Raw genomic sequence first — 15649 nt, 5'->3', positions numbered from 1 at the left:
CTTTTCTTCAGCTTCCAATTTACTCTTCTCTTTTGTAACTTGATATTTGCATGAGAAACTTAATTGGAGTAACTCTGCCAAGCTATATTAAGCATTCTGTAATGTTCAGAATGAGGACTTCTCTAGAAACAAGGCGATTATCCAGTGCATGAATCCTTAAGAGACCTTTAGTATTATCATATGATCAAATGGACTTTTAAGTTATACATACATACGTGTGTGTGTGTGTGTATAATGTTTTTATGTTTTCAATTTTAAGTCATACAATTTTCTAAATTAGAAAATCATATTTTAAAGCTAAGTGTTTTATGGGGTCCTAACCACTAACATTTTATAAAATGAACTGAATGTTTAAATCTGAGCTGCCTATTTTGATAACTAAGAGAGATCTTTCTTATCATTCACCAGACTTTTTGAAATTCTGGATTTTTCAATTATAATTTCATTAGCAAATGAGGATATAAATTTTTAATTCAAAAATTAAGTTGAAACCTCACATGTACTCTTGAAAATAAATGGTTGCGCATCCTGTAGAACAGGGTCTCCAACTCCCGGGCCATAGACTGATAGTGGGACACAGCCTGCCAGGAACCAGGCGCGCAAGTGAGCAAAGCCCCATCTACGCACGTGTGGGATCCAGGCAGTGTGCAAAGCCATGCCCACCCCACACCCACCCACCCCGGTCTGCGGAAGAACTTCCCTCCATGGAACCAATCCTTGCTGCCCAAAAGTTTGGGGGGGGTCACTGCTGTAGAATGTCTACTGGAATTCAGTATGCTCTAGTTGACATGTAAATCTGCCATGTGGGGGTTTAAACATCTTGTTTACTTTGCATATGTTTAGTGTGAATTCCTTGGAGTTATCACCAAGACTGCAAAACATAGGAAAGCTGAAATAAGATCACAACATTGTTGTGATTTCACTTAGTGCTTCCTTTGCATAACAACCTAGTTGCTGGTCCCAACAGCGGTTGCTAAGCAAGGACCTACCTGTAAATTTTGGTGTTTAATCCTTACCTTTGTTTTGAGAAAATTATGTTCTTGGGTAAATTATTTTTATTTTCATTTACTTAGTCTGATAAATGGATGTTTTGATACTAAAAATACAAACTATGATAACTATTCTTGGAAAGGACACTATTCTAGTAATGTTGGGAAAGATACATAACACTGTCAAAATCCCAAAGTTCCCAAATATTCCCAAATTTTGACCACTGGTTGAGGATAATCAAAGGAAGCAGAAAAATTAACTAGGGTTGCAAAGAAATAATTATTATATAGTCTGCTAAGCCATGAATGGTTTATTTTGTTTTTACTATAATGTATAAAATTAGACTTTTATAACAAGATTTGTAGATTAAGTTTATGGCTAATTATTTTGTGTAAACCAGGCAACATTTGTAATTCCTCAATTACAAATGTTGAGTTTGTATTAGATTTAGCCATAATTATATATTAGTCACCTACAATCTTAGTTCTGTTATGGATTGGGGAAATATTTCAAATATTTTTTCTATAGTGGAAGGAAGAGGTTCAAATGTAAGTATGCTAAATATGCTGGATTGCCACTGATGCTGTTTTTCATAAAAATTAGGGATTTAATTAAAGCCAAGTATCAGTAAGGTTAAATTCAGAAAACCTAAGTTATACCACAGTGCGCACATGGGTGGTATACAAAACTAGAATATGCCCATAAAAATAATATAGATTAAAAAGCATGCAGAAAGTTAAGGGAAATGCATAGGTATCTAGAAGCAGTCTTCTTTAGAAACAATTTTAATCAAGTTCACACTTGTTTTCTTTATTGTTAAGGATCTGGTTCTTTATCATATTAATTCATGTGTCACTAAGAGAACATTTATTTTATGAGAAGTTGATGCTCATGGCTGTTAATAAAACATCAACTGTGTTTTGAAATGATACAATTGCTGTCAGCGGTCCAAGGTTTTCTTAAAGGTAAATAAAATAGGTTGAGAGATATTCAAAAACGAGTGTATGTATTTTCCTTAGACTTCAGATAAATATCATTCTGGATCTCCATCAGAATAAATGGCAGGGGCAGAAGTACAGACAACTCTTTTGCTAACTTTCTATCTTGTCGGTTCCTATATAGCTCCAATGGTTTCTTTTATCATCAAAACAGCAGAATATGCCACATTTAAGTGTGGAATTTAGAAGAGAAAGACTGGGACAGTTTTCAGCTGTTTCTTGGGAAAACAAAGTAACCTCAAAAAGTTGGCAGCATGAAATGTATGTACAATGCTATGTACTTTGCTAAGAATAGGAGAAACGAATTTTCATGGGAACTATCTGAATGGTAAAGCAATACACATTTTAACAGGTCTGCAGCATTTTAGTTCAAGCGCTGGACGTGTGGAGCATACTTTCAAGATTCTAGCAATACAAAGAACCATTCCCGTAATAAATTGATATTTATTCAATTAAAATGATTTAAAGTATTTTAGTCTTTGTGGCACTGTGTTTGGAAAATATTCTCTAAAGAAGACTGATCATAAAGGAGTGGCAGGATCAAACCCAAAGCCAAATCATGGTAACGGCCCAATTAAAAGAGGCAGGAAAGAAGCTGATGTGAGAAAGCCCTTGTAAACAGCACCAAGACATTCAGGTCATTCTCCACCAAGCAGATATCCATTCCGTCAACACAATCCGCTTAATCTCATTCCAAACTTTGCAACTCAGCGTACCCGACTGACTGTACAGCTCCAAACATATCTTTACTGCTTTCCCTTCCTCCACTGAACACAACAACCTAGCCTGTTAATCTACCACATAGATTTATTAAAATGCATGCCTATGATGAGTTAATCCATTATCTCCGTTAATAAAAGAATGGCATGCTTTTTTCTATCAGCTTTGGTGGCAAAACCAGCTATTCATTGGTGGGAGGGGAAAAAAATCGCCTGTCTCTTCAGCATGCCATCTTGGAGGAGGTAATGAAGGATCACTTTGCACTTTGCAGTGGCCTCCTACAGCAGCAACACATTTTGAACACAAATCTCATCTATACTTTAGAAAAAAAACTCAACCTTCCAGGGTCAACAAAGTTGGGAAAACACAGCTAATGTTTTATGCGCGATGTATAGGCCTGTTATAGTTAGGACAGGGGTCCCCAATCCCCGGGCTGTGGACTGGTACCAGGCCGTGGCATGCCAGCAACCGGGCCGTACAAACAAGCGAAGCCCCATCTGCAGGATACAGGCAGCACACAAAACCACACCCCCTCCGGTCCGCGGAAAAACCTCTCTCCACGTAACTGGTCCCTGGTGCCCAAAAGGTTGGGGACCTCTGCGTTAGGCTGTTCTTTTAATCATAAAGTCTAGAGAGATCATCTGAGACTCCCACTGCAACTTGCAAAGCTCATTTTCAAAACCTAGGTTTTCTACAGGCAGGGAAGTAATAATGTGCAAACCGTAAGCATACCACATATACCCTTTTCCAGCAATTCAGAGTGGGAAGTCACTACTGACCCTGGCTTGTTTACACATTAACAGATAAGGAAGGAAACACTTAATAAGTGAAAGTATATTCATGTTGTAGTCATATAGAGAATGTATGGGGGTGTATTTATGTGTATACATGTATTTCTGTGTGTACATACATATGTACACACAGAAATACATGCATACACATAAATACACCCCCCATACATTCTCTATATGCAATACATGTATGTGGGAGAGAAAAAGAGAGACGGAAGCAAAACGAACTTTACTGAAAGTCCCAATTCATAGCAGAAATCCAAGTATGCAGGTTTTTAACCACACTCTTATTTCTCTCAGAAATGTTATGAACTTGAGAGTGCACAAAATTATAAAAGCACGGCTAGAACTGTTTGGAGCTGGAGTCTTAAAAACACAGGCAAGGATCAATAAACATGAGCATAGCAGTTATATTAAGCTTATAGACGACAGGCTATCATACCAGTAAGACAAATGAGAATAAAAATAAATATAAATACCACCACCTTAAACCACCACCATGGGAAGGAAGAAACTGATTGATCAAGATCTTAGAGAAAAATCTCCAATTTCAGACACTGGATAAATCAAGGGCAAAAAGAAAAGAGAAAGCATCTTATTGATTAAGCTTTGGATTGCAGCTGCAAAAAACAGCGTCAGATATAAAATTAAGGTCTTGACCATGTTGAATTCAACAGATAGAATTGCTGGATTTGCATTAAACAATTTTCTGTGATTTAGCATTTAGTATCCCACATTATTTAAACGTGTATTTTCAATGTATCTGCAAGGGGTTTAAAACAAGACTAAGTCAAATTCTAATCATAAACAGAACAGAACCTCTTAAGATAACTTTAAATCAAGAAGTCAAAAGAAAGTTCGTTCTCTTGAAACAGAATGGACCACTAAGAACTGAACCACCAAGAAATAGTAATTTAAGCCCAACTCAAGCTCTTATTTGCAGTTGCTACTGTATGCAAATTCTTCTTGATCACTGTGGAACCTACGCTACTGATCAGTTAGCTAGTTTTATAGTATTTAACAATGAAAACAAGATAGGATGAAAAGCGTGACTTTCTACATACATTGCTTGAGCACTCACTGTTGTGAATATTCCCCTGGATGACACTGTGCAAATGCTTTATTTCCTTCAATATTCTCTGCAGCAAGAACATTTATCATGAGTGCTGGCCTGCTGCCAAACTCAAACCTCAATTTTATTTTTTGATGACACAGTATCAGCAGTGTCCAAGATCAATCATGCAAAAGATACCTGAAGTGACCAGCAATAACCGTTCTTTCCCAATACAGAACAAGATGAGAGATCAGAGTAACATACCATTTCTTATCCTGTTGGCTTGTTCCAGAATTCCGAGGAAGATTTTCTATTTCAACTAAAACTGGACCAGAAGGAACTGCTGTTACAGAGGACAATGCACTCCATTTCTGGAAAAACAAAAGATAAAAATGCTTCAGTTAGCTGACTTTACAACAAAACCTTGATTTAATGGACCATTCAGGATGAGGAAGGTATCCATTCTGTCTGAAAATACATACATTGTTGCAAAGGATATAATCAGAATCACTTGCATAATAATATCAAAAAGAACACTCTTTGTGAATAAAATGAATTTAACGGGGGTTTTAGTACTTTCTGCTACAATTTTCTTTTCATGCCATAGATGTGTGTCCTAATTTGGGAGTGTGATCTCCGTATGGAAAGTTTGCCTACAGAATCCAGTAAATGGGCTTTATTAAATTGAAATTTCACCCTGCTTTAAAAAGCACACTCTTTATACAGACTGAAGGAATGAATTTTCCAAGAATGAGTATTGTATCTCAGAGCATTCAATACTTGAAGGACACAACATTTGTCCTACTTCAGTAACATTTAAAGATATTTAGCAGTAGCAATAGCAATAGCACTTAGACTTATATACCGCTTAACAGTGCTTTACAGCCCTCTCTAAGCAGTTTATAGAGTCAGCATGTTGCCCCCAACAATCTGGATGCCCATTTTACCGATCTCGGAAGGATGGAAGGCTGAATCAATCTTGAGCTGGTCAGGACTGAACTCCTGGAATGCAGAGTTAGCCTGCAATGTTGCATTCTAACCACTGCGCCACCATGGCTCTTAGCAGTAGTTTTCCCTTTATCATTTAGAGAAAAAGCTCTCTTCCTTATCCAAGAAAATATATGAAGAAAAAGCTATTTCAGTCTACAAATGTTTATTTTAAACTAGCTGTACCCGGCCACGCGTTGCTGTGGCTCAGTCTGGTTAAATGGAAAAGAGAAAGCACACGTTTGTAATATGTTTAATTTCACAATGCTAGCGTGTGTTGCTTTTACGTCCAACAGATGGCGCTGTTTTTCAAAAACAGCATGTTTTTACCTGTCACAGGTGTGACATCTATATAATAGTACGTATAAGGTATATAAAAACACGCGCATATTCAAATGCAACGTTGTGTCAAAATTTCAAAGCAATCGGTGAAGAACTTTCGGAGATTTAAAATTTTGAACAAACGAACATTTACATTTTTATTTATATAGATTAAACTTCTAAAGACGTGTTACTTCTTTAGTAGCTATAACATACAAAAACCATTGCTTAATTTTGGGGGCTAATAAGTTAAATTTTTAGACAGACTTACTTGCTGTGGTCCATTGTTTTGAGTGAAAATGATGCCTGAATGACTGCAAGGAAAAAAATAATTGACAGTTTAATTTTTCAAAGACTGAACCGTTATTCGAAGACTTATCTACTCTCATATTCAAGAAGATGAAGGTTAAGATTAGAAGTTTTCAATGAGATGGTGCAAATATTTCAATTGGATTTCTGCACTGAATAGAGGATTGAATAGCTCTTTTCAACCCTACGAGTCCAAGGCACTTTAAGGAGCATTTTATGGGAAACCAAGATGCAGGACATAACACAGGGAGTTCTACTTCCCATTTTTTTCCCTCTGTAAATCCAACATGTTCATTTTTAATACATGAACATTCAAAATCCCATGAGTTTAAAATACTTGAATATTTTGCTTTTTCCATTAAAATTCTTACAGTTTTTTAAGCTCTTTTGAGGTGGCAGATTTCAGAAAGGCCATCAGCATTAGGAATATTCCCCCAAAAAGTAACAGAAGCTAAGAGGAAAATAAACCCTCACAATTCCACATGAAGAGTTCCAAATAGATGGATGGGGTCATGGGGTAAGACTAACTATACAAGAAGACTAACATGCATAATTGAATGTCTTACCTAATTCCTTCAGATGCGTGAGGATTAGCTATAATAAAATTCAAAACAAAAATGTTATTGAGTTTGTACAATGTATTAAACAAAAGGTTGTTTGTTTGTTTTTTAAAAAAAATTAAACGGTTGCAAAATATTATGATACTTCAAAAATATTTTAAAAAGTGAATGTTCAGGAAAACTGACAATATGTAATTTGCTGGATAGCACTATAGCTGGTTGTCAACTTATGATTGTTCATTTAACCACTCTTCATAGTCACAATGGCCTTTTTTATGTAGTTATTAAATTTACTGGCCCCCCATCTTATCATAGGGTAACTCTGAGAGGCTTATAATATTAACAAGATAAAACTATATAAATAAAATACCACAAAAATATAGTATTTTTGACTCTATAATGTTGGTATTCCCTAGCATTTTTGCCAGTGTTGAGGCCTGTTCCTCCCTGCATGGAAGAAAGGGGAAATCCTTTAGCGCATTGGACTTCTCAAGTCCAGCATTCCGTTGGCCTGTAACCTGCATGGTCGCTTAGCAACCCTAATTGGGAGAAACGGGATTGCAGTTGTTGAGTGAAGTTGTCACATAGAAGATCACATCACTCAACAACTAAGTTTCTGGGTCTAATTATGGCCATAAGTGAAGGACTACCTATATGTAATCTATTATTGGCAATCTATTGCCAATAACTAAGGAGATACAATTTGAAATCAATGTTTGAAAATATATCTGTTAACAGTATTGTCATTAGTATTGCTAGCTATGATTCAAAAATTATGATAGTAATTGAAAGAAGGATATGTCTTGTTTCTTCCATCTAAACCAGCCAGCAAATTGTTTCAAAACTGGCATGGAGTTCGGAAGTTGAAAGAAAATGTAATAATTTCTACTGAGGTAACATGAGTAAAGAAAGTAAATGAAAATTTTTATATCAAAAATAGAAGTCTGATTACCTCTCATTTGTAGTGTCCTCCTTGAGTATCGTTTACTAGGTCTTCTCTCAAAAGATGCTGATCTTCTGGCTTTATTAGTCTTTGTAGTTTGGTACTCCGTTTTCCCACTACATGAAGGATACAATGAATAAGAAGATAAAAGATTTATATAGCTAAGTTGCTCCAACAGACAACACATAATTATTCTACATGTATATTTAAGCCAGCCGTGAATAACTGCAAGATTCCATAAGTATATTAAATAGTAGGACTTTAAAAATTATCCAGGAGAAGTATTTTGCACTTTGCACCAAACAAACAACCCCCATCCTATTCATTAAAGTAGAAACCTTTTTTTTCAAGTCTATGCTAGCTTGAAAAAAGTTGCCACCATGCTGGTCAGGCCAAAAACAATGTAAGTTTTGTAACAAAATTTAAGAACAATTGCATATGCTTGACTTTGCATAGAATCGCAGAGTTTCAAGAGATTGGTTAAATCACCTCAACTCAGGGGTGTCAAACTCGCAATGTCACATGACATGTCGCGACGTATCGCAACTTTTTTTCATTGCCGGCAATAGGTTGGGCACGGTTTTGGCATAATGCATCCGGCCTGTGAGCCAGCAGTTTGACACCCCTGTCTTAACTAGTTTAAACATAATTTAATTATTTAATTCCCAGTAAAGTCAGGAAAACACCTTATGGCATCCTTGGGAAATGTCTATACAGGTTTTGCTTGAAAACATCTAGAAAAAGCAAAACCACTGCCTCCCAAGTTAATTGCTGTTGCTGTTAATCCACTTCTGTAGTCCAGATTTTTAAATTATACCTGCATTTAAAGAAATTGAAATTACCTCCCACCTTCATGGTTCAATTCCAGAAAGGCACATTTCAATCAAGCACATTTATTTGCTTTCTATTATTTGAGAAACAAGGAAATGTGAGATATGGCTAACCTGTATCTGAATCGGGATCCCAGCCGAATGAAGCTTGATCGACTGGAGCCTTTTTGAACAGGTCCACGGAGGCGGAAGAAAGCATGATGCTCAATGGCACACTTCCACAAATGTTTGCAGGCCTTTGGATGCTCCAGCCTAAAGACAAAAGTGTGTTCCTGCTCTTTACCCTTAAAGAAAGATGAACACCAGAGAAATGTTGTGGAACAGAAGGCACATAAACATTGACTTCACAGCTTAAGGCAAGAATAATACCATACACTGAAATAAAAGATGGTTTGTTCCAAACACGTATCCAATTAAAGCAAGTAAAAAAGATGTTTACTAACATTACAAAAGATTGAAGTGAATATTTACTGATTTAAGAACAACATTGCCCTTGATATTTTATAAGACTGACAGTGCAACGGTTTCCTTTTGCTGTTTTGACACAAATAAACAGAAAAGATAATGGATTCCCTTTTTGTTGGGCAGCATGAACAAAAAATAATTGCAACTGTTACATTTTATTCTAGAATACTTGTTACTTAAAATGAATAACCGCCCATATCATTGTAAAAATGCCATGCTACGACAGTTTGACAGAATCTAATGAAGTGCTTTTATATTTTACCGAGAAGTTTAAACAACCTGATTAAAACATGCTGACTTAAACACTGGAGTAGCAGTGTTTAATAGCTTTGTTACCATGGGCATTTATTGACTTTCATTACTGTATCAGAACATGGTTTTGTACACATCTGCAACAACCGGTGTTTGTCCACTCACTGGCATTTTATATAGTATAATATAATATATAGATATGATAGATAGATATTATATAGTTATAATATAGATAATGATCCACTGTACAGTTTGGTTATAAGGAGCTTGTTCTCTGGTGTACATACAGTTATAAATATTTTATAAAGGAGTAATACAAAGCAATTTTAAATACTTCCAAATGTAGCATTATCACCTGTTCATGAGCTGTCCATAGTTAAGCTTAGCAATAGGATTCTAGTTTTGCCCACGATGCAGAAGACAATTTTAATAAGATAAGAAAGAAAAAGGAAAAATAATCATTTCTGGACTCTTCTGAAGAAAAGTCAGAGGGTGCCTGCATCAATACATCTGTTTTTAACATCCTGCTTTCTCTCTCTCTCTCTCTCTCTCTCTCTCTCTCTCTCTCTCTCGAGAGCTCATAGTAGCATCCATGGGATTCCACTAGCAATTCTATGAGATAGGCTGGATTGAGACCGACTGACTGGTCAAATAGAAGACAGCAAACACTACCAGAATGAGGACTTCTTTCTGCATGTCCCCAATCCAAGTCCAACAACTTAACCAATACACTACACAGGCTTTCTGCATCTCCATTCAGCCAGTGCTAATGGCTTAATGTAATGGATCAATACAGACACAATGGAGCTATTTTGCATCTTCTATGAAAACTGAAAGAATCATTTATTAAGTCCTTTATGAAATAAGCTCTTTAAGCACTGTGCAGCATCACTTAAACAATAAAACACAATAGACTTGCACATTAGGAAACAGGTTAACATGTTGACCTAATATAAAATAAAACAAATATTAAATTAAAACATCAACAGGCATAACAATTAAATACCTCGCTGGAGGAAAAAAAATAAGTATTAAATTACTTTAAAAATCTGAAAGGTTTAAAATAAATAGAGATGAGTGTATGACACACACGCTTCCTTTGGAAAATGTTCCAAGAGCAAGGGGGCAACATCAAAAATATCTTTCTTATCATCAATCTCCAACTCCTCAGAATGAGGCATTATTTGAAAAAGGTTCCTATAGATCAACCTTAGATATAGAAAAATATAAGAACTTTCAACTCTCCATTCAGAAGAGAGAGCTAACCTACAGTGTTGACTCCGTTGATTTAGTGACTATAATGTACATACATATGGCATAACCTTAATGAGATACAATAAAAATAAGTTTAATTTCAGAGACATTACTTTCCATAGAAGACCAAGTGGGGAAGATTTTTTCTTTTACCTGTTCATCATCTTCAACTACCACTAGTGTTAGTTTATTCTTTTTGAAGTCCAATCTAGTAATCTTTGGCCTGCAAAAGGAAAAATATTGAATGTATTTACACTACAATTTATTCATAGAGTTAAAAAAATAAGTTTGAAGAAGTATTTGTAATAGAAAAAACATTATCTTGCATAGAATTTTAAAAAATCTTAGGATTACAATTAAAAGATGCTTTAAATCTAAGTATCAGTGGTAACTTTGATTAAAAGTTAACTATTAGATGTATTTCTTCATTGCACTTGTTCACTTAAACAGTTTTACACCATTTTATGCAAATAATGCTGCAATTACCCTATATATTCCAGCTTTCCATTATAATAAACCCAAGGAATATCTATTCTAATGCGTCCTAGCTTATCTCCCAACATTTACATCAATTCTGCACAATCCAAATGAGACACAGCTAATATTAGATGAATTAAGTTTTTTAAAACACATACACCATTATTTCTCAGACACTGAAATCTGCTATTTGATATATTCCTTTCTAAGAGTCATCCCAACTATGTCATACAGGATACCAATTTAACAGTGTTGTAGTTGTTATAAACTTTACCAAAAGCCTTACTCAAATTTAGGCTATATAAACTCTAAATGCAAGTGGACTCCCTAAAAAATATTTCATATTAGATATGGATATTACACATTTCAAGGGTGAAGAAATGTTTCCTTTCTCCTGCTACCATCTACTACCAACTGTTACTCATAACTTAATAACAAGGTTATTAACTCTTGTTTCTGTTGATTGACAGATCAGAGCATTCTGTGGTTGATAGGCCTATTTACTGTTCATATATTTAGGTCATGTGTAGTTCTTTAGGAAGGACTGTTCTCCCCCCCCGCAATGATTAACATATCTTAAGTCACTTTTTAAGATTCCCCAAAACTTTCATGATCCTGGCATTGTGACTTTGGGACTGCTCAAGTCTTCCTTCGCAATTCAGCCATAGATATATAGGTTTTCCAGCTTACCAAAAGAACAATCCAATCTTGGTTTCTCCTTCAAATACAAGGACGCCTGTCGGTGTTAATCCAAGGCTATAATCATTGCCATCTCTTGCCTAATAATAATTAAAATTAGGTTAAAATATTCCTTCAGGTATGATTTTTTTTGCAGAACAGATTATCTTAATATAATTAGTGTTTTATTTATTGTTATGATTTTACAGCAAAATGAGTCACATATACTGTATCTAAATTAACACATGACCTAGCAAGTGAACAATCTGTTCCACTAAATTTCCTGCTTCCCAACAGAACATTTAGGGATGATCTGTACTTTTCATAATATTTTAACTTTGTATTTTAAATTGCCTCATGGTTATTTATTATAATGTTATTACCACTGAAAACTTTCCATAACTATGCTGGAAAGAATGGAATTTTTAAAAACATGGGGCGGTGGAGAAAATAATATAAATAGCAATAGCACTTAGCTATAGAACTTAGACTTATATACCGCTTCATAGTGCTTTACAGTCCTGTCTAAGTGATTTACAGAATCAGCATATTGCCCCCAACAATCTGGGTCCTTATTTTACCGACCTCAGAAGGCTAGAAGGCTAAGTCAACCTTGAATCAGTCAGAATCGAACTCCTGGCAGTCAGCAGAATTAGCCTGCAATACTGGATTCTAATCACTGCGCCACCACAGCTCCATATTACTTATGTGGAGATATTCTAGCTAGCTTTGTTATTATTATTATTATTATAATTTAATTTATATACCGCCCTTCTCCCGCAGGACTCAGGGCGGTGCACAGCGTATTAAAAACAGTACAAATACAAAACATAAAAATACAAACCCCTATAAAACCAGATTAAAAAACCGAATATTAGAAGCTGTGTTTCTATTTAAAATTATTTTTAAAATCACCCTAAATAAAATCCTCNATAGCTTTGTTACCATGGGCATTTATTGACTTTCATTACTGTATCAGAACATGGTTTTGTACACATCTGCAACAACCGGTGTTTGTCCACTCACTGGCATTTTATATAGTATAATATAATATATAGATATGATAGATAGATATTATATAGTTATAATATAGATAATGATCCACTGTACAGTTTGGTTATAAGGAGCTTGCTCTCTGGTGTACATACAGTTATAAATATTTTATAAAGGAGTAATACAAAGCAATTTTAAATACTTCCAAATGTAGCATTATCATCTGTTCATGAGCTGTCCATAGTTAAGCTTAGCAATAGGATTCTAGTTTTGCCCATGATGCAGAAGACAATTTTAATAAGATAAGAAAGAAAAAGGAAAAAGAATCATTTCTGGACTCTTCTGAAGAAAAGTCAGAGGGTGCCTGCATCAATACATCTGTTTTTAACATCCTGCTTTTTCTCTCTCTCTCTCTCTCGAGAGCTCATAGTAGCACCCATGGGATTCCACTAGCAATTCTATGAGATAGGCTGGATTGAGACCGACTGACTGGTCAAATAGAAGACAGCAAACACTACCAGAATGAGGACTTCTTTCTGCATGTCCCCAATCCAAGTCCAACAGCTTAACCAATACACCACACAGGCTTTCTGCATCTCCATTTAGCCAGTGCTAATGGCGTAATGTAATGGATCAATACAGACACAATGGAGCTATTTTGCATCTTGTATGAAAACTGAAAGAATCATTTATTAAGTCCTTTATGAAACAAGCTCTTTAAGCACTGTGCAGCATCACTTAAACAATAAAACACAATAGACTTGCACATTAGGAAACAGGTTAACATGCTGACCTAATATAAAATAAAACAAATATAAAATTAAAACATCAACAGGCATAACAATTAAATACCTCGCGGGAGGAAAAAAAATAAGTAATAAATTACTTTAAAAATCTGAAAGGTTTAAAATAAATAGAGATGAGTGTATGACACACACGCTTCCTTTGGAAAATGTTCCAAGAGCAAGGGGGCAACATCAAAAATATCTTTCTTATCATCAATCTCCAACTCCTCAGAATTAGGCATTATTTGAAAAAGGTTCCTATAGATCAGCCTTAGATATAGAAAAATATAAGAACTTTCAACTCTCCATTCAGAAGAGAGAGCTAACCTACAGTGTTGACTCCGTTGATTTAGTGACTATAATGTACATACATATGGCATAACCATAATGAGATACAATAAAAATAAGTTTAATTTCAGAGACATTACTTTCCATAGAAGACCAAGTGGGGAAGATTTTTTCTTTTACCTGTTCATCATCTTCAACTACCACTAGTGTTAGTTTATTCTTTTTGAAGTCCAATCTAGTAATCTTTGGCCTGCAAAAGGAAAAATATTGAATGTATTTACACTACAATTTATTCATAGAGTTAAAAAAATAAGTTTGAAGAAGTATTTGTAATAGAAAAAAACATTATCTTGCATAGAATTTTAAAAAATCTTAGGATTACAATTAAAAGATGCTTTAAATCTAAGTATCAGTGGTAACTTTGATTAAAAGTTAACTATTAGATGTATTTATTCATTTCACTTGTTCACTTAAACAGTTTTACACCATTTTATGCAAATAATGCTGCAATTACCCTATATATTCCAGATTTCCATTATAATAAACCCAAGGAATATCTATTCTAATGCGTCCTAGCTTATCTCCCAACATTTACATCAATTCTGCACAATCCAAATGAGACACAGCTAATATTAGATGAATTAAGTTTTTTAAAACACATACACCAATATTATTTCTCAGACACTGAAATCTGCTATTTGATATATTCCTTTCTAAGAGTCATCCCAACTATGTCATACAGGATACCAATTTAACAGTGTTGTAATTGTTATAAACTTTACCAAAAGCCTTACTCAAATTTAGGCTATATAAACTCTAAATGCAAGTGGACTCCCTAAAAAATATTTCATATTAGATATGGATATTACACATTTCAAGGGTGAAGAAATGTTTCCTTTCTCCTGCTACCATCTACTACCAACTGTTACTCATAACTTAATAACAAGGTTATTAACTCTTGTTTCTGTTGATTGACAGATCAGAGCATTCTGTGGTTGATAGGCCTATTTACTGTTCATATATTTAGGTCATGTGTAGTTCTTTAGGAAGGGCTGTTCTCCCACCCCCAATGATTAACATATCTTAAGTCACTTTTTAAGATTCCCCAAAACTTTCATGATCCTGGCATTGTGACTTTGGGACTGCTCAAGTCTTCCTTCACAATTCAGCCATAGATATATAGGTTTTCCAGCTTACCAAAAGAACAATCCAATCTTGGTTTCTCCTTCAAATACAAGGACGCCTGTCGGTGTTAATCCAAGGCTATAATCATTGCCATCTCTTGCCTAATAATAATTAAAATTAGGTTAAAATATTCCTTCAGGTATGATTTTTTTTTGCAGAACAGATTATCTTAATATAATTAGTGTTTTATTTATTGTTATGATTTTACAGCAAAATGAGTCACATATACTGTATCTAAATTAACACATGACCTAGCAAGTGAACAATCTGTTCCACTAAATTTCCTGCTTCCCAACAGAACATTTAGGGATGATCTGTACTTTTCATAATATAACTTTGTATTTTAAATTGCCTCATGGTTATTTATTATAATGTTATTACCACTGAAAACTTTCCATAACTATGCTGGAAAGAATGGAATTTTTAAAAACATGGGGCGGTGGAGAAAATAATATAAATAGCAATAGCACTTAGCTATAGAACTTAGACTTATATACCGCTTCATATACCGCTTCATAGTGCTTTACAGTCCTGTCTAAGTGATTTATAGAATCAGCATATTGCCCCCAAAAATCTGGGTCCTTATTTTACCGACCTCAGAAGGCTAGAAGGCTAAGTCAACCTTGAATCAGTCAGAATCGAACTCCTGGCAGTCAGCAGAATTAGCCTGCAATACTGGATTCTAATCACTGCGCCACCACAGCTCCATATTACTTATGTGGAGATATTCTAGCTAGCTTTGTGATTTGTCCTTACTTTAAAACACGGG

General features: G+C 34.9%; 1 protein-coding gene across 1 annotated transcript in view; it reads right to left on the bottom strand.

The window, feature by feature from the left end:
• EPB41L5 (erythrocyte membrane protein band 4.1 like 5) overlaps positions 1 to 15649 on the bottom strand; it is a 64101-nt gene that overhangs the window by 20474 nt on the left and 27978 nt on the right. Inside the window, exons 10-16 of the mRNA XM_015825717.1 lie at positions 14893 to 14981; positions 13876 to 13945; positions 8618 to 8787; positions 7683 to 7789; positions 6737 to 6764; positions 6133 to 6175; positions 4818 to 4924 (exon numbers count right to left, since the gene is read on the bottom strand). Coding sequence (XP_015681203.1) covers positions 4818 to 4924; positions 6133 to 6175; positions 6737 to 6764; positions 7683 to 7789; positions 8618 to 8787; positions 13876 to 13945; positions 14893 to 14981 — 614 coding nt within the window. The remainder of the gene's footprint in view (positions 1 to 4817; positions 4925 to 6132; positions 6176 to 6736; positions 6765 to 7682; positions 7790 to 8617; positions 8788 to 13875; positions 13946 to 14892; positions 14982 to 15649) is intronic.

This window comes from Protobothrops mucrosquamatus, unplaced genomic scaffold (genome assembly GCF_001527695.2).
Source record: "Protobothrops mucrosquamatus isolate PMUCROS unplaced genomic scaffold, P.Mucros_1.0 scaffold2767, whole genome shotgun sequence".
Lineage (NCBI taxonomy): Eukaryota > Metazoa > Chordata > Lepidosauria > Squamata > Viperidae > Protobothrops > Protobothrops mucrosquamatus.
The sequence above is the reverse complement of the archived record's forward strand: the minus strand, read 5'-3'. Positions and strand labels throughout refer to the sequence as shown.